Consider the following 27301-nt stretch of genomic DNA (forward strand, 5'->3'; position numbering starts at 1 on the left):
CAAAGAAAAGCTACGAGAATGGTATGGGATTTGCGTTACAAGACGTATGAGGAGAGACTTGATGACCTGAACATGTATACCCTGGAGGAAAGGAGAAACAGGGGTGATATGATACAGACGTTCAAATATTTGAAAGGTATTAATCCGCAAACGAACCTTTTGGGGAGATGGGAAGGTGGTAGAACTAGAGGACATGAAATGAGATTGAAGGGGGGCAGACTCAAGAAAAATGTCAGGAAGTATTTTTTCACGGAGAGAGTAGTGGATGCTTGGAATGCCCTCCCCGGGAGGTGGTGGAGATGAAAACGGTAACAGAATTCAAACATCCGTGGGATAAACATAAAGTAATCCTGTTCGGAAGGAAGGGAGCCGCAGGAGCATAGCCGAGATTGGGTGGCAGGGCCGGTGGTGGGAGGCGGGGATAGTGCTGAGCAGACTTATACGATCTGTGCCAGAGCAGGTGGTGCGAGGCGGGACTGGTGGTTGGGAGGCGGGGTTAGTGCTGGGCAGACTTAATACGGTCTGTGCCAGAGCTGGTGGTGGGAGGCGGGGCTGGTGGTTGGGAGGCGGGGATAGTGCTGGGCAGACTTATACGGTCTGTGCCCTGAAGAGCACAGGTACAAATCAAAGTAGGGTATACACAAAAAGTAGCACATATGAGTTTATCTTGTTGGGCAGACTGGATGGACCGTGCAGGTCTTTTTCTGCCGTCATCTACTATGTTACTATGTTCCTGATCTCATTGCCGATTCAAAATGGCCACCGAGAGTTGACGTGACCTCGCGAGGTCAGGAACATGAAGGATGCATGCAGGGCAGTGCTCCGGGCAAGAAAGAGGGGGCTCTTTCCTGCCCCTAAGGCGGAAGAGGTCACTAGACCACCAGGGTAGTAGTAAGTAAGGGGATGGGAGGCTAGCAATCTGCCTGTTTGTCCGGACGGCCCGCCCGCCAGCCTGCCCGTTTGTCCAGAAATCCGGACAAACCGGCAGATTGGCAAAACCCGCCCGGTTGCCCGGACATGTCCTCAAAAAGAGGACATGTCCGGGTAAATCCAGACATATGGTAACCCTAGTTGGAAGGAAATTGTACATAGAAACATTGGGCCCGAAATTCACTGCTATTTAACAGGCCAGGAACTCCTCTCGTTGGTTAAATAGCACATAGCCGGCTGAGCACTAATATTCAGCGTGAGATAGATGGTTATCTCCACTGAATATTAAAGGAAAAGGGAAATGGGACTTGATATACTGCCTTTCTGAGGTTTTTGCAACTACATTCAAAGCGGTTTACATATGTACAGGTACTTATTTTGTACCTGGGGCAATGGAGGGTTAAGTGACTTGCTCAGAGTCACAAGGAGCTGCAGTGGGAATCGAACTCAGTTCCCCAGGATCAAAGTCCACTGCACTAACCACTAGGCTCCTCCTCCACTGGAGCTGATACTGTGATGTCATAATGCCTCATTCCACCATTGCCTGAGCCAACCTCATCAGTGATGTCACAATGGCTTGATTGCCCAATACTTGGCTCACTTCTAATATTGTGATGTCATAAGGGAAAGGGGAAAATGGGACTGGGACTTGATATACTGCCTTTCTGAAGTTTTTGCACCTACATTCAAAGCGGTTTACATATATTCAGGTACTTATTTTGTACCAGGGGCAATGGAGGGTTAAGTGACTTGCCCAGAGTTACAAGGAACTGCAGTGGGAATTGAACCCAGTTCCCCAGGATCAAAGTCCACTGCACTAACCACTAGGCTACTCCTCCACTGGAGCTGATACTGTGATGCCATAATGCCTCATTCCACCAATGCCTGAGCCAACCTCATCAGTGATGTCACAATGGCTTGATTGCCCGATACTTGGCTCACTTCTGATATTGTGATGTCATAAGGGGGAAAGGGAAATGGGACTTGATATACTGCCTTTCTGAGGTTTTTGCACCTACATTCAAAGCGGTTTACATATATTCAGGTACTTATTTTGTACCAGGGGCAATGGAGGGTTAAGTGATTTCCTAAGTCCATTTCTTGCTGTGATGGCTCTTGGAAGCCATGAGCAGTGGTTCTGTTTGCATCTGTTCCAGTGCCTAATTTTCTGTACTTACACCAAGAGTTACGTGTGAGGAAGTGCTCTTATATAATATACATAGCAATGTGTGCACATATGGATTGCATTCGGTGCAGTGCACTATGGGTGATTGGTGCAGTCGTTTTTAAGTCAAATTAGATTTCTGCCTGGGGCTGAACCTGTACTATAAACTGCAAATAAAACCTTTGGGGCATTTTTAATCTGGTTTCTTATTTTGTAGTAATACAGTTGGTAGAATAATTTATTTGAAACGATTATATTTCATTCCAATGCAACGTTCACCACATTGAAATGAAATCCACAGACAACTATTCAACATATTGCTGGTTTTTTTTTTTTTTTTTTTAAGTTTAAAGTAATTTTATTGATAACTCAAAGTTAAGCAACACAACACACAGCATACACAATATTGCCAACTTACAAACAATAAGATACTATGCATGAACCATACAGCTTGTAAACTACCCATTCCCCCCCCCCCCACCCCACCCCTCCCCTTCCCATCCCCTCCATCCCACCCCTGTACCACTCAATTTCCAAAAACTCAGGAACCTTCCTGTTGCTATCCGTATGAATTCAAGGAAGTACAACAGTACCAATAATCCAGAACTGTTTGGCAGTCTACAGATTATGCGGTTACCTCTGTACTCTAGGGAAAGCAGCTTACTACGAGGCAGAGAGGAGGTGGAACCCCCCCCCCCCCACCCACCCACTCCACAACCAAAATCAACAAGCATTAATAAGTAAACTCTGACCCCTTGGGCTTAGAATCTGAAGATAAGGCATCCAGATCTGAAGAAATTGTTTTCTACGTTTAGGCGACATCTTGGAATCTCTAGCCTCCCAAGATGCTAAAAGGTGCACCTGATTACGCCAATGCCAGTAAGCGGGCGCTTCCGAAGAGGTCCAATATTGCTTTATACACTTTCGAGCTACCAAACTCAGCTTTCTGCATAGCATAGTTGCAGGAGTACTCAAAGAGGCAAAAGCCCTTGGATGGTCTAGCAAAAACTGTCCCTCCGTGCCCTCAATTTTATTCCCAAGCTTGATCAGAAACCCCCGGACCCGCTGCCAAAATGCTCGCACCCCTGGACACTGCCACAACGCGTGGTAGAAGGAACTATGACCCCCCCCCCCCCCACACACTTAGAACAAGCAGCATTATGTTCTCCTGCTCCTGCCTCTTCCTTAAAACTAATTCTTAATACCCCATTTTCCTGATTATAGGTTTATGGAACCTTTTAGAAAGCAAGGGATTAAGTTATCATCTTTTCTTTGTTGGCACCGAGGTAATTTTCCCAATTTAGACTTTACATTACAAGAGACACATTTCTACTGCAAGGCCTGTTGACAGGGTTCCCCTTGGGGTTCACTGAGTCTGTTGCCGTTCCCTCCCGCCATTATCACTTTGAACTAATGAAGCTTAGCAGAGTTTAACAGAGGTTTGGACAGCTTCCTGAAGGAAAAGGCCATAGAATGTTATTAAATGGAAGTAGGGAAAAATCCACTATTCCTGGGACAAGCAGTACAAAATGCTTTGCTCCGTGGATCTTGTCGGGTGATTGTGACCTGGATTGGCCACTGTCGGAGACAGGGTGCCGGGCTAAATGGACCTTTTCGTCTATCCCAGTGTGGCGATGCTTATGTCTTACGTCTTAAGCTTAGACACCCTGTCAGCCTCGTTGATTTTGCTGCTCCTATGCACTTAAGAACAGGAAAACTTCCTTCATGGGTGGGGAAAAGTGTGGCTGGCTGGAAAATCGAGCTCTGTGGACCATAGTGTGAAGACCCCTGGCTTAGAGGATGACAGGTTGCCTGTTAGGTAGTGTGAAATATTGGAAATATATAGTTTATTAGCTTTTAACTGTGCAGGCCACAAGTATTAGAAGAGGATTTGGTCATTTTTGAAAGAATAGGCATCTCATCTCGGCCTTTGCTTACACTACAGACTTGGCCAGGGAGCGTCCGGGCTTTAGTTATTAACAGACAGACCATTGTCATCCTGCGTCAGAGAAATGTCTGAAAAGCCTGCAGCTGGTCAAAAGCAGAGGATTCTGTTCCTTTTACATTATGGGAGCTGCACTGGTCATTAGTGGCATTTGCAAAACATAGTAACATAGTAGATGATGGCAGAAAAAGACCTGCATGGTCCATCCAGCCTGCCCAACAAGACAACTCCTATGTGCTACTTTTTGTGTATACCCTACTTTGATTTGTACCTGTGCTCGTCAGGGCACAGACCTTATAAGTCTGCTCAGCACTATCCCCGCCTCCCAACCACCAGCCCCGCCTCCCAATCACCGGCTCTGGCACAGACCGTATAAGTTTGCCCAGCACTATCCCCGCCTCCCAACCACCAGCCCCGCCTCCCAACCACCAGCTCTGGCATAGACCGTATAAGTCTGCCCAGCACTATCCCCGCCTCCCAACCACCAGCCCCGCCTCCCAAGCACCGGCTCTGGCACAGACCGCATAAGTCTGCCCAGCACTATCCCCGCCTTCCAACCACCAGTCCTGTCTCCCACCACCGGCTCTGGCACAGACCGTATTCTGGATTATATTTCCAATTCTATATGTGTTAAAATTCCCCAACAAGACTGCTCCGTCCTCTCTTAACTGATGAGTTGATGAAGTATGTTCCTACTAGAACATTGCGATTTGTTGTGTTTTCCAGAAACACACGACATGCAATAAAAACAATGAGTCATCTATTTTATGGACTAAATTGGGTATGATTGCTTCTGTCTCCCTGGTGTCGTTGGATGTGTTTTGTTGACCAACGCTGCTACTTTGTTTGACTTGTCACGTTCGTAGTGGTCACTGTTCTTCCAGCTCACTGGTTGATACTTATATAAAATCTGGCACAGCATAGAATGGTCTCGGTAGTAGCGTTGCAGCTCTGGAACAGTCTCCCAGTGGAACTTGAACACATGAAAAACTATTTGGGTTTTGGAAAAATCTCAAAGCACGGCTGATCTACATAGTATTGAGATGACACAAGTTGCTGTGGGAAATTCACTTCTGCCAGTATCTGGTTCTTTCCATATAGAGGTCTGAAGGTGTAGAGATTATTTTTATGGGAGGGAAAGTAGTGAATTTTATCTGTATTTCTTGGCCACCTTAAGGTCATCGGATATGATCAGTCCCAGATCCTGTTCTGTTTTCAAGCACAGAAGTGCTTCATCCCCCATGCTGTACTGCTCCTAGAGGTTTTTCAGCCCAAACGTATGACTTTTCCTTTTTTAGCATTAAATCTTAGCTACCAAATCCTAGACCCTCCCATCAACAAATTTCTAACCCAGTTATTTTAGGACCCATACTAAGGGCGCTCATTTTGAGTTGACTGTGTGGAATGGTGTAAAAGGCCCTCCTCAGTCCAACCCTCTTGTCACCAAGTCAATAAAGTTGATCAGCTTCATCTGACAAGAGTAACCTCTAGTAAAGCTGCCTTGGATGTAGCAATCCATTGGATTCCAGAAACTGCACTATCCTCAGGTTTAGCAGCATTTCCATTGAGAATTTACTTACCACCGAGGTCAGACTAACTGGCCTGCAGTTCCCAACCTCCTTCCACTTTTGTGGAAAGGGACCTCACCCACCCTTCTCTAGTCTTCTGAGACTACTCTCGACTCTGAACGTAGAATAGGTCAGACAGCAGAGCTGCCAGAATCTCCCTAAATTTCTTCAGTACCCTCAGATGTACCCCACCTGGCACCATCACTTTGTTGATGAGGTGGGGGATTGACCATGGGTACCAGAGACTGAAGAGATTCGATCTTGAGTAAAAACGGTTATTGATAAAAGACTCAACACAGTGTTGTGTTTTGGCCACTAGGCCTGCATCAGGATTCTGTATAAATAGAGGAATGGATGAACATCCAATGTCCTGAGATACAGAATGGTCTTAAGACCTTTTGGTTGTAAACAAACGTGCCAAGGGGCAGGAGTGAGGGGGCTGTGTTCCTACCCCCGACGACCCCGCTGGACCACCATGGATGTGTAGGTAGGCCCGAGGGATGGCTGGAGGGGGGGGGTCTTTGGGGGGGGGGGAGTTCTTGCCGCTGGCTGGGGGAGGGATGAGGGAAAGAGGGGAACATTGTCGGGGGGTGGAGGGGTCAGGAAAGTGCTCATGGACCTTTTTTTTATTTTTGATACAAAAACCAGTTTTGCAGTCCCTGGCCTGATATTCAGCCAGGGCCACTTAACTCTTATGTATGCCTGGGCTGAATGTTGCCTGGGCCCGCATAAGTTCTGGTGCCCAGCCTGCCCAAAATTATCCTCCGATATTAAGTTCCAGTTCCTGGACATGGCCCAGCATTGAATATTGGGATATAATTTAGCCAGTGACGATCGGTGTTTAAAAAAACGTTGACCACCACTGGCTGAGTATTTGGGGGGAGGGGGGAATCTTTCAACCAATCCAGAACTGAACCAGTCATCCTGAACTCACTCAACTTAGTCAATAAAAGGTTATATATCTACTGAATCGAAAGCTGCTGATATATCATCTATATATATAAAACTCACCCTCAACATTCTATTGTCTGACGTCACTGAAGCCAAGGTTTGTAAGTTCGAAGCTCTGAAGCCACGAAAATCACAGTCTCGGGGCCCCGCCCTCGCGTCAAACGTTATGACGTTGAGGGCGGAGCAATTCACTCACATTGACGACGGCCAGGGTGGCGCAATGGGCCACCCACTGATGACGAAGATGCGTTGGGTGGGGGGGTGGGGGGCCAGAGTCACACATCGACTGTGGCCACCCATGGCGGCGCAATGCCGTCACTAACAACGAAGGTGCGTTGGGTGGGTGGGGGGGGGGGGGCAGAGGAAAGCCTTGCTAGCGCCCGTTTCATTGGCTCCAGAAACGGGCCTTTTTTTACTAGTATTGTAATAATAATGTGTTTTCCCTGACTGATACAGTTTTTTAAACTTCTGAAATCAATGACAATAACAAGACTTCAGTACTATGTTGAGCCCTGAAACATGAAAATTTCTCTATATACATTGAGATTTGCCTACTTACAAATGTTTCTAGCAGCTTAGTAAGTATTGCAATACCTACGATAGGTCCCGAGCTTGCGATTTAGATATAAGGGTAAGCGCAGTGGGGTGAATTCTATATATGGCGCCGTAAAAAAAAACGCAATTCTATAAGCCGCGCTTAGTTAGGCTCAGTTTACAGAATAGTGCTTCCATCTGGGAATCGCGCCTAACTTTAGGCATGGCTGTTTGCACCAACTGAAACAGGGTGTAGCCCGCTTCATTCTATAACGGTGCGCATAAATGTTAGGAACACCACCCCCGTTCTGCTCTTGACCCTCCCATTTCCCTGTCCCTTTTTTCAACTCCCATGTAAAGTTTAGGCGCCCAAATGCAAATTAAATATAATTAGTGCCAATAATTGCTTGTTAAAAGACCAATTATTGGTGCTAATTAACTCATTCAATTAAGTGGTGTGTGCAAATTGGGTATGCGCCCACATTTATGTGCACAATTTTTGGCAACTTTTATAGAATTGGAGGGTATATGACCCATTTCTGGAGGTAATGTTCCTGGTTCCAAAAGAGTATTAAAGAATTACAACCAACTGAGTTGAAATCCAAACAAGGACAGAACTAGTCGTACAGCCTGCTCCTTGCTTGAGGACCTGCCTTGGGTAGTGTCTCGGGGAGAGGATGGTCTGTGGAAATCGGGGCCCAATGGCTTCTCCGGTTCTTCTGCTTTCTCCAGAATTCCAATCATGGCCTCCCTTATCCTCCTATCACAGTTCAGACTGACTCAGATTGGTTCTAATGAGCTGTCCATCAGCACCACCTCACACGCCCTCTCCAAACCTGGGCTCTGATCGTAGCATTTCTTCCTTGTCCATCCTTAAGCTACAAGCCTAGGAAGGATCCATCCTGTTCTCTACCTGGGTCTTTCCCTGCTATGATTGATTGTTTTTAGAAATACTGCTATTACTTATCATTTCTATAGCACTACTAGATATACACATTACATTGCAGGTACTTTCTCTGTTCCTAGTTCCCAGGATCTCACCTCATTGCACCAACCGTTAGGCTTTCAAATAGGCAGAACGTGAAAGGGGGGAAGATCCAGCAAAACTTTGAAACATATCCAGCAGCAGTCCATTCTCTCCTCCTTTTGCAGCCCTCTTGTTCTGGACGCACTCAGCTGTTCTGAACTAGAAATACAAGCTAACTCTCCAGCATACAGCCTCTCCCGGCGATGAGGAGGGGGGAGAGGGTAGAAAGTTTTTAGCTCAAAAGTCTACACAAAAGAATCTGGGCTTTTCTCTAATTTAGTCTGGAGGTAGCGTTCAGCTGGTGTGAGAATTCCAGTGTCTTTCAAGGCTTCGATCCCTGAAGATGATCTGAGACTGGAGAAGACAGCTGGAAGCCATGTGCCGGCCACCTATTGTAACTTCAGACCAAAATTCCTGATTCCTGTGGGGACTGGGGAGCCACCTGTCTCTCGGGATAAAGGGCATTTGGATACCCTTTTGACCTTCTTTTGGATATGGAGGATTTATTCCCCCATCTGGAGCATGTCTCTGAGAGTAACAAATGTTTCTTTACTCTTTGGAGCATTATCTCTTAGGATACAGTGTTGCTTCTGTAGCTTGTCCTTCAAGCCTTTTATATGTCTTCTTCAATCAAAATCCCCACCTCACCTAGGTAGTTTAGGTTTCTGAATCACACAGAACTTATAGTTATAATGCCTTTGTATCGCTCCATGGTGCGACCGCACCTCGAATATTGTGTTCAATTCTGGTCACCGCATCTCAAAAAAGATATAGTGGAATTAGAAAAGGTGCAGAGAAGGGCGACAAAAATGATAAAGGGGATGGGACGACTTCCCTATGAGGATAGGCTAAAGCGACTAGGGCTCTTCAGCTTGGAGAAAAGGCGGCTGAGGGGAGATATGATAGAGGTCTATAAAATAACGAGTGGAGTGGAAAAGGTAGACATGAAGCGTCTGTTTACTCTTTCCAAAAATACTAGGACTAGGGGGCATGCGATGAAGCTACAAAGTAGTACATTTCAAACGAATCGTAGAAAGGTTTTCTTCACTCAACGTGTAATTCAACTCTGGAATTCGTTGCCAGAAAATGTGGTTTAAAAAAAGGTTTGGATGGCTTCCTAAAGGAAAAGTCCATAGACCGTTATTAAATTGGACTTGGGGAAAATCCACTAATTTCTGAGATAAGCAGCATAAAATGTTTTGTACTTTTTGGGGGATGTTGCCAGGTACTTGTGACCTGGATTGGCCACTGTTGGAAACAGGATGCCGGACTTGATGGACCTTTGCTCTGTCCCAGTATGGCAATACTTAAGTACTTATAAATTTGCAATTAAACATTAGAGTGTTCTACCAAGGGTGTCTCCAAAGCTTGTCTCTTTATAGCATTTCTGTGCTCTCTAATTCTCTTATTTAGTTTCCTCTTTGTCGTACCTATATACATGAGATTACATAGACAAATTTAAGCATATACTACGTGATTGGACTGACTGTTGGAGAAATGTCTCCTTACGTATGGTCTTTTGCTTACTGGATGAGCGATAGACAATGTTTTGTGATTAACTGGACAGACTGAGCACTTTCCACTTAGGTAATGGGCAAAGGGAGTCATCCTTTTTTGTATTCCCCTCCCTTTAAAATCAGTCCTTCAAATTCTTACCCCTCTTAGAATATCTTTACATATAAAAAGCATCATTCATCTGAACCAAATGCCATATTGAAATCTGTAAGTCTGTCCCCATATGCTTTGACGAAGACCAACTCCTTTCTGATTATAACTTTTGAAAGGCACAGTCTCCAGAACCAGGGCTGCTATTTGTGTGATTCTATTATTAGTAGACTTAACATTTGGCCCTGTCCCAGGAACACCTTGGATCCTGCTTCCTCCATTGTTCACAGCTTTTGGCGGTTATTGAGGTGTCCTGCCAAAAAGTTGTGTGTTCACAGATGCAACATTTTCAAAACCAATGACTTCTTTGTTTACCACTTGAGGCTGATGGTTTAAGTCCTTTTCAGAATTGACCCCAGAAGGTATTGGGGTTCAGGGGGGTGAGATGGTCCACTGTTTGGAGAAAACTGAAACAAGAGGCGTCCTTTAGATCTGCAAGAAGAAACTTTCTCCTTGTTTAGATTCTGCGTGTAACAGGAAGATCCTTAGAAAAGGAGGGGAAAGGCGGGGTCAGATGGTTTGAAAGTGAGAAACCACCCTCCTGATGATTTGGGGAAGTGGTTACCTCATGTTTCACGATCATTGTTAAACCCGCATATAAAGATGGAGCCAATGCTCCAGATAAATTCAGAAACCCCCAAGATAGTGTGTGACCCAAGTGCTCCATACTAAAAATCCCTCCCTCGTAAAAAATCCTTTTCAAAGCCAGTTCCAAGGGTTTCAGGGCATCCTAGGTGAACCTTCAGCCTTGTTCCCACCCCCCATGAATCCCGCTCACCAAAAGGTTTAACAATAAAACCCAATATAACCCATCTGAGAACCATCCTGAAAACACGTAATTGGACATAATTTTTAAAAATATTATACTGTGTTTTATATATATACTAGTAGAAAAAGCCCGTTTCTCATTGAAATGAAACGGGCGCTACCATGGTAATCACCTTTTGCCATTAATGTTTTTAAGGGACATTCCAGCGTCCCCTCTCCCTCCCTCCCAATTCCAGGGTCCCCCCTCCCTCCCTCCCTCCCAGTTCCAGGGTCCCCCCTCCCTCCTTCCCAGTTCCAGGGTCGTCGTCCCTCCCTCCGGGTTCCAGGGTCGTCATCCCTCCCTCTCTCCCTTCCAGTTCCAGGCCCCCTCCCTCCGAATTTTAAAAGTCATCCTGACTTACCTTGTCGGGGTTATGGCGGCCGGCAGCAGCGGTAAAAAGCGTGCAGGCTCGGCACTTCAATTTTCCCTTCTCTGTCTCTCAGCTCTGGTCCAGCCCTCATTTCCTGTTTCCGCAAGGGCGGGACCAGAGCTGAGAGACAGAGAAGGGAAAACTGAAGTAAGTGCCGAGCCCGCATGCTTTTTACCGCGCAAGGTAAGTCAGGATGACTTTTAAAATTTGGAGGTAGGGAGCCTGGAACTGGAAGGGAGGGAGGGACGACGACCCTGGAACTGGGAGGGAGCGGGGACGCTGGAATTGGGAGGGATGGGGGACGGATGACGACCCTGGAACTTGGAGGGAGGGAACGCACTTCCGGTGGGTGAATATTATATGCAGCCTTCCCTTCCCTCTGAGGGTGGGGCATTGAGAGCGAGTGCGATTGCCTGTGGTTGGTCCCGTCTCCTTTTGATGTCGCGTTTGTTTCCCTGGTAACTATCCAGAGTTCACTCGAGGGCGGGGCGATTATGAACCCTACGAACACTACACGGCCACGCTGCCACGGAGTCAGCTTCAGAACGTTGGAGGTGCGAATTTATATATATATATATATATATAAATTATATATATATATATAAATTCGCACCTCCAACGTTCTGAAGCTGACTCAATGCGGTTTACATGGGGCAATGGAGGGTTAAGTGACTTGCCCAGAGTCACAAGGAGCTGCCTGTGCCTGAAGTGGGAATCGAACTCAGTTCCTCAGGACCAAAGTCCACCACCCTAACCATTAAGCCACTCCTCCTATATTATATATAGGTGCGAATTTATATATATATATAATATAGGAGGAGTGGCTTAATGGTTAGGGTGGTGGACTTTGGTCCTGAGGAACTGAGTTCGATTCCCACTTCAGGCACAGGCAGCTCCTTGTGACTCTGGGCAAGTCACTTAACCCTCCATTGCCCCATGTAAACCGCATTGAGCCTGCCATGAGTGGGAAAGCACAGGGTACAAATGTAACAAAAATAAAATAGATACTATTGGAGATTCTACATGGAATGTTGCTACTATTGGAGATTCTACATGGAATTTTGCTATTCCACTAGCAACATTCCATGTAGAAGCCTGCGCGGCCACATTGGTGATCTGCAAGGGCAGACTTCTACATGGAATGTTGCTAGTGGAATAGCAACATTCCATGTAGAATCTCAAATGGTAGCAACAGTGGAGGAGTGGCCTAGTGGTTAGGGTGGTGGACTTTGGTCCTGAGGAACTGAGTTCGATTCCCACTTCAGGCACAGGCAGCTCCTTGTAACTCTGGGCAAGTCACTTAACTCTCCATTGCCCCATGTAAACTGCATTGAGCCTGCCATGAGTGGGAAAGCGCAGGGTACAAATGTAACAAAAAAAATTTATATATAAAGGGAGAGAGAGTAATTTGCAGAATTTCTGGTTTCAGGCTGAAACACAGACCTCGCTGTGCTTTGGCTTAACTAGTGCAATCCCTTGCATTTGGGGCTGCCGGCTAGGATTGATCTATTTATACATTCCATTAATTGATCACCTAAAATTCCCAAAAGCTCTAAGCAATGTAGCAGTCATTCCAAGGATATTATATAGAGAGCGTAATTTCCAAAAATTGTGGTTTCAGGCTGATGCTCAGACCTCGCTGTGCTTTGACATTGCTATTGCAGTCCCTTGTCCATGAAGCTGCCATCCTGCGGTTGTTTTGTTTATACATTCCATTAATTGATCACCTATAATTCCCGAAAGCTCTAGGCAATGTATAAATCATTACAAGGCATTCAAAACTCCACTGCTTGTCTTTTGACATACGCTTCACTGTGGTCTGGTGTTACCTTTATAGTAAAGGAGTTTCATTGGCTCAGCTCGTGGGCCGGTTGTTTTTAACATTTGTAAGCGATATTGCTGAAGGGCTTTCTGGTAAGGTTTGCCTCTTTTTTGTGGATGATACCAAAATCTGAAATATGGTAGATACCCCCGATGGTGTAGATAACATGAGGAAGGGCTTAGCGAAACTAGAGGAATGGTCTGCAATTTGGCAGCTTAGATTTAATGCTTTAAAAAAATGCAGGGTTATGCATTTGGACTACAAAAACCCAAGGGAATGGTACAGTTTAGGGGTTGAAGAACTTTTGTGCACAAAACAGGAGCGGGACTTGGGTGTGATTGTTGTACATGATGATCTTAAGGCGGCCAAAGAGGTAGAAAATGCGATGGCAAAAGTTAGAAGGATGCTTTGGTGCATAGGGAGAGGAATGGCCAGTAGGAAAAAGGAGGTGATGATGCACCTGTATAAGACTCTGGTGAGACCTCATTTAGAATATTGTGTAAGATTCTGGAGACGACACTTTTAAAAAGATATAAATAGGATGGAGTCGTTCCAGAGGGTGGCTACTAAAATGGGTAGTGGTGTTCATCACAAATCGTATGGGGACAGACTTGAAGATCCCAATACGTATACTTTGGAAGAAAGGCAGGAGTGGGGAGAAATGATAGACACATTTAAATATCTATGAAGCATAAATACACAAGAGGCGACTCTCAGTTGAAAGGAAGCTCTGGAATGAAGGTGCATAGGATGAAGGTGAAAGGGGACAGACTTGGAAGTAACCCGAGGAAATACTTCTTCACGGAAATGGTGGTGAATTCACCGGTGGAAGTGGTGAAGATGAAAACAGTATCTGAATTCAAGAGAGCTTGGGACAAGTCCATAGGATCTCTAAGGGAGTGATAGGGAGAGTAGATGGCATGGATGGGCAGACTGGATGGGCCACGTGGTCTTTATCTGCCTGCGTTTTTCTGTTTCTATATATAAAATTAAAGGCCTGTACTGATTTTCCTAGTATTAGCTGACCTTGGGCTTAATTAAACATTTGAATTTCCTCTTACTGCATGACGTTGCTGTTAAGTTGCATCCTAGGGTTGCTACAGAATTAACGGTTTCCTCCGTGGTCGAGGCGAGACAGTCACAAGGAAGGCTGCTGGCTCTCCTGTATGGAATCCCCTTCTAGGGACTGTAAGGTCAGAAAGAGAATACTTAACTTTCAGGAAGAAGTTACAGGCAGACTTATTTACACAGACTTTTCCTGTACTGAGGAGGGTGAGTGTGATGAGGGAGCTCTTTGCACAGGATGCTTGACGATTAGGCTGGTGCTTTGTTCTCTTGAATGAATCATTTTTTTCGTTTGATTAGGGGTCATGTTTAGTGAAGGGTTTTTAAACTGTTTTATCTGTTTTACGAATGTATTTTTTTTTTTAAACAATGTCAAGGGCTGATTGAATGATACAGGGAGAGAAGGAACCGGGCATGAGAAAGGAGAAGAAAGAACCTAGCGGGTACCTCTAGGTAGTCAGAGAGAGGTGAGCGTTGGGTAGATGGAGGTGAGAATTGGGGGGAAAGAACATCAGGCAGGTGAGCGGATGTGGGTGAGAATGGGGGAAAGCACTCAGTGGGTGATTTCGGGGTGAGAATAGGGGAGAAAAGCATTGAGTGGATTAGTGGGGTTGAGAATGGGAGAAAGCATCAGTGGATTAGTGGGGTGAGAATGGGGGAAAGAGCATTGATTGAGAGGATGGATAATCTCTAGTGGGGGAAGGAAAAGAAGGAGGGAACAAAAAATGGAGGGAGGAGCCTCTCTTTAGTTTGTAAATTGCTTTGTTTTGCTTGTAATCAAAGGTGGTATATCAAGTTTCTTTATCTCCAGACCATTCCCGACAAGCGAGTAATATGCCCTTCTACCAGCAGATGGGGAGAATGACAACTACCAAGTGACTTCACCTCAATAGGTCCTGTGTAGCCGTGAGCTACTCAGAGTCTCCTCAGCAAATGGGAGGTGACTGCCTGTCAGCCCTGTCAGTACCAATCTGGTCTGTTTAGCCTCTGAGCTTGGGGTCCCTCCCCTCCCCCCCCCCCCGACCTTCAGTCCAGCAGTGGAATTGTGCCTCTGCACCCTCCCCCTTCAACTAGGAGGGGGTTGTTTGAATGCCCCCCCCCCTTGGAGGAGCAAACAGCTGCGCATCAAAGAACAAACAGAGCCCTTAGGAGTCCTGCTGCTTTTAGTGCTGGTCTGTTTGAGGGGTTTGCTGGCTGCAGTGAGCCCCGGTGGAAGGTGACCTTTGGCTACTTCAGCATCATGGCAGAGAAACCTCTGCTACCAGGTTTGCGCTGCATGTTGCACTATTTTGCCGGTCAGCGGTCTTGCCATATATGTGCAGAGTCGGCTTTGAGGAAAGTCATGCCTCCGGGGGCGGTTGCCGGTTCTTCCCCCTTGGTGCATCCAGTTTTGGAGAGCCCTTCTGGTGCGGGTGAGTTGGCTCAAAGAGTTTCGGGGATTCTGCTTTGGCGTGAATTGATACCATTTTGGGGAACCCTCATGGCAGAAGAAGGCCATGCAGTGGATCCTCCGGTGCTGACAGACATGACTCTGGGGAGGGGGTTTTCATACACCATTCTCCCCAGAGTTTGTCCTCCAGTTGCATCAGGCAAAAGGATTGTCTGTTCCTGCCCCGTTAGAATAATTGGAGACTTTGGAGGAGCCCTCTGGCGACAAAAGACAGCGTTTGGCTAATCAGGGGCAGGAGTATTGTGAGTCCTTGACCTCCCTCGCTCCCTTAAAGGAAGAGTTGGACATGGAAGCAGCCTGGTCAGATGACCTTCAGGAGGAGGGCACCGAGGTTCCTCTTAGTGAGGACTGTCAATATTCCTTATTTTTCACAGGCAGAGAAAGGTATGAACCTGAGTTCTCTAGATCATGGTAATAATGAATGCTAGCCTGTCGGGTTGGGGTCTTATTGCCAGGGTCAGGTAGTGCAGGGGTGCTGGTTGAAGTTGGAGGCTGCATGGTCCATTGGTTGCTTGGAGATGAGAGCCATTCATTTGGCGTTCTGTCTACTGCTTCTCGACAAAGCAGTCAGAGTCTTGTCAGACAATGCAACAGCGGTGGCATATGTCAATCACCAGGACTGCTTCAGGAGACAGCTGCACCCTAATGGACTGGGCAGAGCAGAATCTCCTAATTCTTTCAGCATCACATGTGGCAGAAGTTTCCAATGTGGGGTGGGTTTTTTCTCAGCAGAAATCTCTTGGATCCTGGAGAGTAGACCCTGTCAAGAGCAATCTTCTGAGCAATAGCCCAAAGATGAGGCACTCCAGTCATGGACCTGATTCCCACAGCTCAACATTCCAAAGCTCCACTCTTATTCAGTCGCAGAAGGGAGCCGTTGTCTGAAGGGTTAGATGCGCTGGTCCAGCCTTGGCCCAACACTAACTGCTGTACGTGTTTCCTCTTTGGCTGTTGATAAGATGAGTGATCCAGCAGACAGAGGCCCACCAAGGTTGAGTGATTCGGGTAGCTCCAGATTGGCCAAGACACTTGTGGTACAGAGATCTAGTGTGGCTGTCAATTGGAGTGTCTCTGCTGTTTCAGAGTCCCACCAGTATGCGAGATGTGGCTTGATTCTCTCTTACAGCTTGGCTCTTGGGCAGGCAAGGTTATTGAGGAAAGGTTATTCTGCAAGGGTTTTTGAGACCTTATTTAGTTCTGGGAAGAGGTCGTCTTTGTTGGCATTTATGAGTCTGGCGTATTTTTGAGGTTTGGGGTTGTAATAAGGGTCTAGCACCGCTTTGAGCTTTGGTTGATGAAATTTTGAATTTTCTTCAAGATGGTATAGATAGGGGGATTGGCAATGCCTTCTCTTAGGGTTCAGTTAGCAGATTTAGCGGCCTTCTGGGGGCCAGTTCAGGGTAAGCCTCTGGCACTCCACCTGGATGTGGTGAGATTGTTTAGGGGGTTAAGCGTTTGAGACCCCCGTACAGCTGGATTGTTCCTCTTTGGGATCTAAATCTCATGTTCTCAGCTTTAGGCAAGGTGCACTTCAAACAGTGCTGAAGGATCCTTCCCTGAAGGTGGTCTTTTTAGTGGCTATCTCTTCGGCGTGGCACATTTCATATCATTATTGCAACATTGTTTTTCGCAGTCACTCATTCCTTGACTTCAATCCGTTCAGAATCTAGCAATTGGGATCCTCTGTCAGGCTGGATGCTACAATCACGTTTCACCACTTCTAAAACAGTATTACTGGCTTCCCATTATATCTTTCTTCACACGTCATCCCTTATACTCCCGCTCGTGCTGTCTGTTCTGTGGACGACCGCCAACTCGGACTACCCCCTCTGTCTTCAGCTCGTCTTGATGTTACACAGAAGTCTGCATTTTTCTATCTAGCGCCATAGACCATTATTAAAATGGACTTGGGGAAAATCCGCTGCTTATTTCTGGGATAAGCAGCATAAAATGTTTTGTACTTTTTTGGGATCTTGCCAGGTACTTGTGACCTGGATTGGCCACTGTTGGAAGCAGGATGCTGGACTTGATGGGCCTTTCGTCTGTTCCAGTTTGGCAATGCTTATGTACTTACGGGATTTCACTATCAAAAAACCTTTGTCTTGAGTTATCCTTCCCTAAATTTAAGGTTGGATTAAAATCACACCTGCATTTGGGCTTTGATTTTCATTCCCTCCCCTCTCCAGTTAACTGCCTCTGTGATCAGCGGTCTGCCTACTTTTGTCTCTCTCTTCTTTCTTTTTCATTATGCCTTTTCTATCAGGATTTTATAGTTCCTTTCTTATTTCTGATTTGATTTGGTTATCAATAGAAATCAAACAAAATAAAACATGGAAAAGAAAATAAGATGATACCTTTTTTATTGGACATAACTTAATACATTTCTGGATTAGCTTTCGAAGGTCGCCCTTCTTCCAGATCGGGTTCTACATGGAATGTTGCTACTCTTTGAGATTCTGCTGTGGAATCTTGTCACTCTTTAGCATTCCGGAATCTTGCTGTTCTTTGGGGTTCTGCGTGGAACATTGCTACTCTTTGAGATTCTGCCTGGAATCTTGTTACTCTTTAGGGTTCCAGAATCTTGCTATTCTTTGGGGTTCTACATGTAGAGAGGTGTGGTAGCCGTGTTAGTCCACTCTTAAAAGTTATCAATAGAAATCAAACAAAATAAAACATGGAAAAGAAAATACGATGATACCTTTTTTATTGGACCTAACTTAATACATTTCTTGATTAGCTTTCGAAGGTTGCCCTTTTTCCTCAGATCGGAAATAAGCAAATGTGCTAGCTGACAGTGTATATAAGTGAAAACATTCAAGCATTACTATGACAGTAAAATAGATACCATTGGAGATTCTACATGGAATGTTGCTACTATTGGAGATTCTACATGGAATGTTGCTATTCCACTAGCAACATTCCATGTAGAAGGCTGCGCAGGCTTCTGTTTCTGTGAGTCTGACGTCCTGCACGTCCAGCATCTTGGACAATGGTTCTAAGATAGTGCCCGTAAGGGACACTATCGGACGTCCCGGGGGTTTTGTCAAATGTTTGTGCACTTTAGGTACCGTGTAAAACACTGGAGTCCGTGGTTTAGATGTTTGTAAAAATCTTGACTCAGCCTTTGTTAGTATAGCCTGTTGGACTGCTTTTTCTACTAACTCAGAAATAGCGCCTTGTAAAGTTTCTTTTGGATCTTCTATTAACACTTCATAGAACTCCGGATCCTGAAGTTGTCGGTTTACTTCCTGAATATATGATTGTTTATTTTGAATGACGATTGAACCACCCTTGTCTGCCGGGCGTATAACAATATCGGGATCTGTTGATAATTCCTGTAAGGCTAGTTGTTCCTTCCGAGATATATTGACATACTGCTTCTTCCTGGGGTTCTTCCCTGCCTGATTAGTTTCTAAATGATCTAGATCCCGTAATACCAAAGCTTTAAACATGGCTATATAGGGATCCATCGGCCCAGGTGGAACCCATCGTGATTTTGGGCGAAAAATAGAAACATCCCTACTAACACCCGTGCCCTGAGCAAAAAATAATTTGACTTGTAAATTGCGAAAAATGCGGGCCAAATCAATACGGGTGTTGAAGGGATTATATGCAACGGTAGGGACAAAAGACAAGCCCCGTTCCAGTACTTGAGATTGTTCCCCTGTCAGTTTATCAGATATATTGATTACATTTGATTGCGCAATTGGACAGACCTTGTTACCGGGCCTGTGCCCCCTAAAAAAGATTGTGTAGGGGGTAAAGAAGCCCCTACTACATTGCCCAACGGTGTGCTAGATCTAGTTGATGAAAATGACACCTGAGGCTGGGCAGTGGTAGGAAGAGGTAGAGGAAGGGCAGAAGAAATAGGGGGCAAAATAGACGGAAGTGTTACCGCCGCCGGGGGCTGTAAATTACCCGGGCCCATGTGTGAAAGTCCCTGATGACCATGACTTGTATTTGTAACTGGTGCCCATGTAGATGGATAATAACTTGATTGCTGATGATATTGTTGCACATATTGCTGGTTATCCCAGTTACCTCTTCTTCGATTGCCCCTTCTGCGCGACCGTCCTCCTCTACCCCTTCGTCGGGTCTGCACGCTAAGCCCACCGTCTGAGTATTCTTCAGAGCTACTTAAAGCTTCCGGGATATTTTTCATAGAACTCTGTAATGAAGGCTGGCTTTCTCGATTGAGCCAGTCATAAATTGGACCTAACGCATAATCTTGTTGGTCCCGTTGGAATTTCTTCAATTTATTTTGTCTTAATGCAAAATGATATTGATCCACGGTCGCCACCTCACCACTCAAAAATTCCTCTGGTCGAGACACACTATCAAAGACATTTAATTGTGTAAGAACTTCATCCAATTCTGTTTGTAACACTTTAATGTCTTCTTGAGCTGTTTCAATTACCAATACCATAAGGTCTCTAGAACAACGATTAAGTATAGCTGCCCAGTGTTCTAAAAATACAGACTTGTCCAGAAAGATCTTTGGAGCTTTATTAAGGCGCAACCCTCTCGGGATCAACTGATGTTTGATATATTCTATCAACAATTGTTCATGTAATTGTAAACGAATAATATTACGTCTAAGTTGGACATAGCGATTCTTCAAAGTATATAAATTCATATCACTCTCCTGTTGGCCTCCATGCCCAAGGAGGGAGGATCTTTGTAACATAGACGTCACATGTTCGTCTGAATACCCGAACATGGATTGCCATTTAGCTGCCATGGAGATAAATACTTCCAAAAACCTGAAACCACTAATATCTCCAATACCACAAATCTTTGGAAACTGCAATCACGCTCTTCACTAATCCAAAGACAAGAACTAAGCGTATGCAAACAGCAATTAGATAAATACCACTAATAATATATGTATATATATATGCAAGTTTCACATATTTTATGTATTTGTTGGGAGCCCTCGGACGATACCACTTAACAGCAGTTACATTAGTTTTTTGCCTAGTGGCTAGGTCTCTCTTCATCGAGCAATCCCTTTTATTAAACCATAAATAAATGCTGTTGCAAACACATTCCACTGGTGCCCAAAAGTATACGTGCTCAAAATATAAAAATTCAAAAGAAAAAATAGAGAAAACTTATCTTAAACATTACTGCATGTCTCTCTGTTGAAGTCCACTTTGGCTTCCCCTAAATTGCGCCCGACGCCGCGGGTTTCAATATTTTCATCAGGGACTCGGGTTAATCTTGCCCGCCTTGAATCCTCAACAGTCCGTGCACGTAGACTCTCGCAGTGCACTGAATTGTTCTTCCTTGGCGCTATTTAATGACAGTGAAGTACTGGCGCTTCACTAAGACGTCACTGTGGGAACAAAATCTAAAGTTGGTAAAAAAACCCCCATCGTTGTTTGTTACAAAGAACCAAAAATGTATATCTTTTTCATAATGCATTTAATACTTGAAATTTGTGGTTATAAACATTCCACTAGTCCAGCTTACTATTGTTGAATTGGGTTAAATCAAACGAACTATATACTTGAAATGATATATATATTCAAACTAATTTAGGAAAATGACATATTGAAATAAAGTTAAATCATAGAATTCCATTCGACCGATTCATTCAATCCATAGGGACTAACTGTGTGTAACCTATGTATCCACCATTGTTCTCTTCGTGTCAAAACTGTGGCCCGATCCCGTCCCGCAATGGTCTCTGGGACCTGCTCTATGATAAACCATTTTAGATCCGCAAAAGTGTGATGGTACTGTAAACAGTGTGGTACCAGAGGAGCTGACAACGTTTTTGTTTTTAATTTACTTTTGTGTTCTATGAGTCTTATTCTCATGGTCCTTATGGTACGACCAACGTACTGTAAAGAGCACGGACAATATATGATATACACCACGTAAGATGATAAACAGTTAGTTAGTTTGTTCCATATTATATGTGCGTCGGGTGTTAACATGAGTCCACTGAGACATAGTGCTTGTTTGAGCACAAAATTGGCACTGGCCACATGGCTGATGGCATCCTAATGTGACAGTAGGAGATTCTGAAAAAAGGTGAGTATGAACTAATTGATCTTTAAGATTTCTGCCCCTCGTGTAGGCTATACATGGATATTCCTGGAATACTGGATGTAATGTAAGTACCTGCCAATGTTTGAAGATTAAATGGGCCACCATGGGGGCCAAGGTGGAAAACCCCAATACACATACCATCTTGTCCATCTGTTCCTTTTGTCTTTCTCTTTCTTTATTCAACAACAATAAAGAACGTTGAGCATACCAAGCTCTATTGTATGCTTGTTGTATACACTTCTGATTGTATCCCCTAGCTTGCAATTTTAACATGAGCATACTGGCTTGCTCCTTAAATGTTTCATCAGTAGAGCAGATCCTACGTAACCGTAAAAACTGACCTATCGGGAGAGACCACTTCAATTTGTGTGGATGATGGCTCTGCCATGACAGAAGGGTGTTACGATCAGTGGATTTATGATATACTGTAACTTGTAATTTATCAGATGTTTTATAAATCCAAGCATCTAAAAATGGAATATGAATGGTACTACTATTAGACGTAAATTTTAAATTACTATCTAAATGATTTAGCCATCCTAAAAAATGTTCCAATTGATCCTGAGTCCCCGTCCATAAAAAGAATACATCATCGATGAAACGTAGCCAATGGGTAATGTAATCCTTATACCAGGATGATTGGTATAAGTTATCTTCCTCAAATTGACTGACATACAGATTGGCAATACTTGGGGCAGCTGCAGTGCCCATTGCCACTCCTTTCTTTTGTAAATAAAAAGTATGATCGAATTCAAAATAATTGTTCTTAAGTATCAGCGTAGCAAACGCCACCAGCAAGTCAGTAGGGATTCGTTCATCAAATTTACGGTCACTCAAAGTTTTTTGAACTATAGTTAAAGCAGCTTCTTGTGGTATGTTGGAATATAAGGCCTCAATATCTAAAGTGACCAACAAAACTGTAGAGGATATCTGCCCTATTGTCTCGATATGTCGTAAAAAATGAGCTGTATCTTGTATGTATGATTTTGCCAATTTGACATACGGTTGAAGAAAATAATCCAGCATCTTGGACAATGGTTCTAAGATAGTGCCCGTAAGGGACACTATCGGACGTCCCGGGGGTTTTGTCAAATGTTTGTGCACTTTAGGTACCGTGTAAAACACTGGAGTCCGTGGTTTAGATGTTTGTAAAAATCTTGACTCAGCCTTTGTTAGTATAGCCTGTTGGACTGCTTTTTCTACTAACTCAGAAATAGCGCCTTGTAAAGTTTCTTTTGGATCTTCTATTAACACTTCATAGAACTCCGGAGATGATAAGGAAGAAGAAATTAGAATCTTACCTGCTAATTTTTCCAGACCATTCCCGAGCCCTGCCTAGCTGGGGGGGGGGGGGGGGGGGGTGGTATGTGGATATGTTCACTTTATTTCTGTGGGTGCTCGAGCTTTTAGATCTGCAAGTAAGGTATGCCAGATAGTGGCTGGACTGTTGTTGATGTTTCTTTATTAACCAGAAGATGGTACAAGAAGCAAGTGTCTTCTCCTGTGTACTGGGTGTTTCCTTCTTCCCTTTGGTTTGTTGTTGGGAATTTCTTGTTCTCTAATACCATCATGGACTTTGTTAATAGAAATACTGAGCGGCTCAGGGCTGCAGAGGGGCCTATTAAGGTGAAGTCACTTGGTACTTTTCAGTCTCCCCATCTGCTGGTAGGAGATCATACACCCAGTCATTGGGAATGGTCTGGAGAGATTCAAGGAAAGAAAATTAGCAGGTAAGATCTAATTTCTCCTTAACATAAATAAGTGAAATGAAAATCAATTTACCAGTGTAAATGATCTATGTGAGCATTGTCCAACCTCCCCTATAGGTAAAACTGTGCACTGATGGTTTTTTTGAATTTGTGTGGTTGTGAGATGTGCTGGTTTGCCTATGAATGCAGCTGCATTTTGCGAGCCCCTCCTCCCCCCCCCCCCCCCACCAAACATCACCCTAGGTGACTGTCCAGTCTTGCCTAATGATTATCCCACCCTAATCTATAATAAACTGTCCTTTCTGCACTCGATCTGAGGGACGTTTTTGGTGTTCGTTAGATCCAGACTGGGAAAAGCTGATTCTGGTCACATGGGAGACAGTTCATTTTTAGGCGCCAGAAAGGAGGGAAGGGTGGGGGCTCAGCGCCACTTATTTTGTGGCTTAAATACGTGTCTAAACGGTTATAAAATACTAGCGCAGAAGTGCTGTGGTGCGTCAAAAATGAGATGCGCCTGTTCATGGCTGCAGTAAGTTAGCGTACCTAAATGCACCAGTCGACTGCGCAGTTGATAGCATTCTAGAAGTTGTGCGTGTGACACACCCGTGATAACTCCCCTCTTGTAGTTGCATGCTATGTGAATTAGGCACACTGTTTATAGAATAGCGCCTAGCGGGGGCGTAGCCAGATATCGGCGGGAGGGGGGGCCAGAGCCTGAGGTGAGGGGGCACATTGTAGACCCCCCTCCCCTTTAGACCCCCCTTCCCCCCGCCACAACCCTCCCCCGAGTTCCCCACCGCTGTCAGGTACCTGTGATGGCGGGGGTCCCCAACCCCCGCCAGCCGAAGTCCTCCTCACCCAGTCTCCGCAACGTGGAGGACATCGGGACGACTCACACAGAAACAGAGTCCTAGGCTTCCACATAAGCTACAGCAATGCGCCGGCCCGGAGACCGGCTGAGGAGGACTTCGGCTGGCGGGGGTTGGGGACCCCCGCCAGCACAGGTACCCGATGGCGATGGCGGGGGAGGGTTAGCGGCAGCGGGAAGGGGGTGTCGAAAGGGTCGGTGGGGGCCAGGGCCAAATCTGGGGGGGCCAGGCCCCTGTGGTCCCACTTAGCTACGTCCCTGGCGCCTAGCACTTAGCATGTAACTGGCTGTTATTGATGTCAGTGAAACCTAATTATTCAATTGTATGGCTCTTTTATGGTTGCTATGTACGGTGAGACGTAGTGACTGAATTATAATTTTTCCTGCTTTCTTACTTATCTATATGTTACAACTTTGCCTTACCCTTCACTACCAATTATAATGTTCTATTACGTACTGTGTTGTCATTGCAAGTAGTATACCATGCCATACTCTGTATTGTTTTCAAATATTTTTACTGCTGTAATTGCCTTTTGCTCACGTTTGATCTATTCTTACTGTACACCGCCTTGAGTGAATTCCTTCAAAAAGACGGTAAATAAATCCTAATAAATAAAATAAATACATTCATGCACGTTAGTGGTGGCATTCTATAGAATGAGGGGGCTGTAGCCAGACCTCAAATTTTTGAGTGAGCCACTGGGCAAACTGGGTGGGAACGTGTAATATCCACATCCTGCTCCCCCAGCTCACAACATTAAATACTTGAGCTGCTGCAGATCCCCAAGCTCCGCCAGCTGAAAACCTCCTTGAATGCCGTCAGGACTCTCTTCAACAAAGTTCTGCAGTCAGCCAAACTCTTCTATTCAAGTTTTCAAGTTTATTAAGAAGCTTGGTAGACCGCCTGTGAGAAGAACTGTCAAAGCCGTTCACAATACAAGATCAATAACTCAATAACTAGTAACGAAGGATGAAAAAGGAACTACGATATAAACAGAGAAGGGGAGAGTAAAGGCAGGAAAGTGGGCCATAGGAAGCAGACAGAACCAGGGAGAGACTCTTATCACATGGCCACAGCTGAGCCAGCCGGCAGCGATTTAACGAATGGGTAGGCCATATGCACCTGACAGTTGCACCTGACGCATACTCAGTTTCCCCAAGCATGCGCTGGGTGCCGACGTTGAGCGGCAAAGGATAGCTGTTGCCAGTTGCAGAGCTGCATCATGAGAGTCCTAATTGCATTCAAAGAGGTTTTCAGCTGCCAGGGCTTGGGAATCCACGCCAGCTACACAAAGACTGCACTGCCTCTAGATGGGCCTGAGCCCAAAGTGGGTGGGACCTTGCCTACCCATGGCCAAGCCATTGGGCTGGTGCGAGGCTGAAGGCTGTGTAGCCAGTGGTGGGGGCGGTCAGGGCAGGTGTGTAGTGGCTTTGTATCCGCAGGGTCTCCTGAGGTGGTCTCATGGTGTTTTCCTTTCTTCCCTTTTTCAGACGTCTCAAGGGGTCCAGGTGAGGCGCTTTAAGAGCCTGGGAGAGCTCATCTCGCTGTACCTCCAGCCCAGCCAGGGCCTGGTGTGTACGCTGCTGTACCCCGTGGATCGGGAGAAGGAGAAGGAGGGCAGCGAGGAGAGAGACTATTCAGGTACAGTGAGTCCTCCTGTGCAGGAGAGTGGGGGGATGGGAGATGAGGGAACTCCCTTCATGCACATAGTCCGCTCACCCTAGCCCTGGTTTCTGAATTGTTAACAGTGGGCATTGACTAGGGGGTGGGGTACTGAGCACTCTGGCTCTGGAAGGCAGTCCCCTTGGTTTGCACAAGGGGCATAGCCAGACCTCGGCGGGAGGGGGGGGGGCAGAGCCCGAGGTGGGGAGGCCCTGTTTAGCCGCCTCCCCCACTGCAGCCACTTTGGACCCCCGCCACCGCAAACCCAACCCTCCCCCGCCGCCACCACCACTGCCGCCCGCCGCCGCATCGGGTACCTTGTTTGCTGGCAGGCTACATGCACGGTGCAGGACGTAAGGCGTCAGAAACAGATGATCCCACAACGAAGACGCCGTATTCTACAAATATCCACTTCACTTCCATGGTTCGTATTTGAAGGGGGCGGAGACAAAGGAGGAGCGTAGGTGGGACATGGGCGGGACTTCCACTTCTGTGCGTAACTTATAGACTAAGTTAAGCGTATTCTTGCCGCATTTGGGCACTCGCAGCAGATCTATGGGTAGGCCTAACACAGGCGTCCCATGGTAGATTGGCCATCAGCTCACGCTACTCCCGCGGTAAAAATATTTTTCATTTTTTGCTGCAGGAGACATATCTGGGGGCGGAGAGTAGGCGTGCCTGCGATAATCGGGTAGCGCAGGGCACATCACCGCGTGTTACCCGGTTAGCGTGTGGAGCCTTTACTGCCTCCTAAATAGGTGGCGCTAACGGGGAAATTAGAGCGTGGCCATTTAAAGAAAAAAACCCCCACAAACGCGGCCGTTTTACTGCCATGCTAAAAGTGGCCGCAGCGCGCCGGAAACCCACACGCTGACAGCAGCGCCGGCCCCTTTTTAGAGTGGCGTAGTAAAAGGGGACTCCTACGGCTACTATAGCTGCAGCCACCTAAATACTGGGAGCGCCAGTGCTGAGTTCCGTTTATATTCTATAATGGAACAGGGGGCGCCGAGGTTCCGTTATAGAATTAGGGTTTATCTTGCAGCCTTGGGGTGCCTAAATGGGAGTGCCCAGCTGTAGAGTTCCCTCGTATACTTTTGTGCCACTCGGGGGAAAACGAGACACACTTTTCTACTTTTCGCTTCACTGGCTCCATATCCGTTTTCGCATCCTGTTCAAACGTCTTCTACTAACCTATAAATGTATTCACTCTGCTGCTCCCCAGTATCTCTCCACACTCGTCCTTCCCTACACCCCTTCCCGTGCACTCCGCTCCATGAATAAATCCTTCTTATCTGTTCCCTTCTCCACTACTGCCAACTCCAGACTTCGCGCCTTCTGTCTCGCCGCACCCTACGCCTGGAATAAACTTCCTGAGCCCCTACGTCTTGCCCCATCCTTGGCCACCTTTAAATCTAGACTGAAAGCCCACCTCTTTAACATTGCTTTTGACTCGTAACCACTTGTAACCACTCGCCTCCACCTACCCTCCTCTCCTCCTTCCTGTACACATTAATTGATTTGATTTGCTTACTTTATTTTTTTGTCTATTAGATTGTAAGCTCTTTGAGCAGGGACTGTCTTTCTTCTATGTTTGTGCAGCGCTGCGTACGCCTTGTAGCGCTATAGAAATGCTAAATAGTAGTAGTAGTAATTTACTTTTTCCTTGGGCAAAGATTAAGGCAGAAATACCAGAATATTTTA

The 27301-nt window shown here is 45.7% G+C and overlaps 1 protein-coding gene across 2 annotated transcripts in view; it reads left to right on the plus strand.

The window, feature by feature from the left end:
- Positions 1–27301, plus strand: part of INPPL1 (inositol polyphosphate phosphatase like 1) — a 255019-nt gene that overhangs the window by 136121 nt on the left and 91597 nt on the right. For both annotated transcript variants that reach the window (XM_030199978.1, XM_030199979.1), the window contains exon 3: positions 25429–25579. In XM_030199978.1, the coding sequence (XP_030055838.1) occupies positions 25429–25579 (151 nt within the window). The remainder of the gene's footprint in view (positions 1–25428; positions 25580–27301) is intronic.

The sequence above is a fragment of the Microcaecilia unicolor genome, chromosome 4 (assembly GCF_901765095.1).
Source record: "Microcaecilia unicolor chromosome 4, aMicUni1.1, whole genome shotgun sequence".
NCBI classification, from domain to species: Eukaryota; Metazoa; Chordata; class Amphibia; order Gymnophiona; family Siphonopidae; genus Microcaecilia; species Microcaecilia unicolor.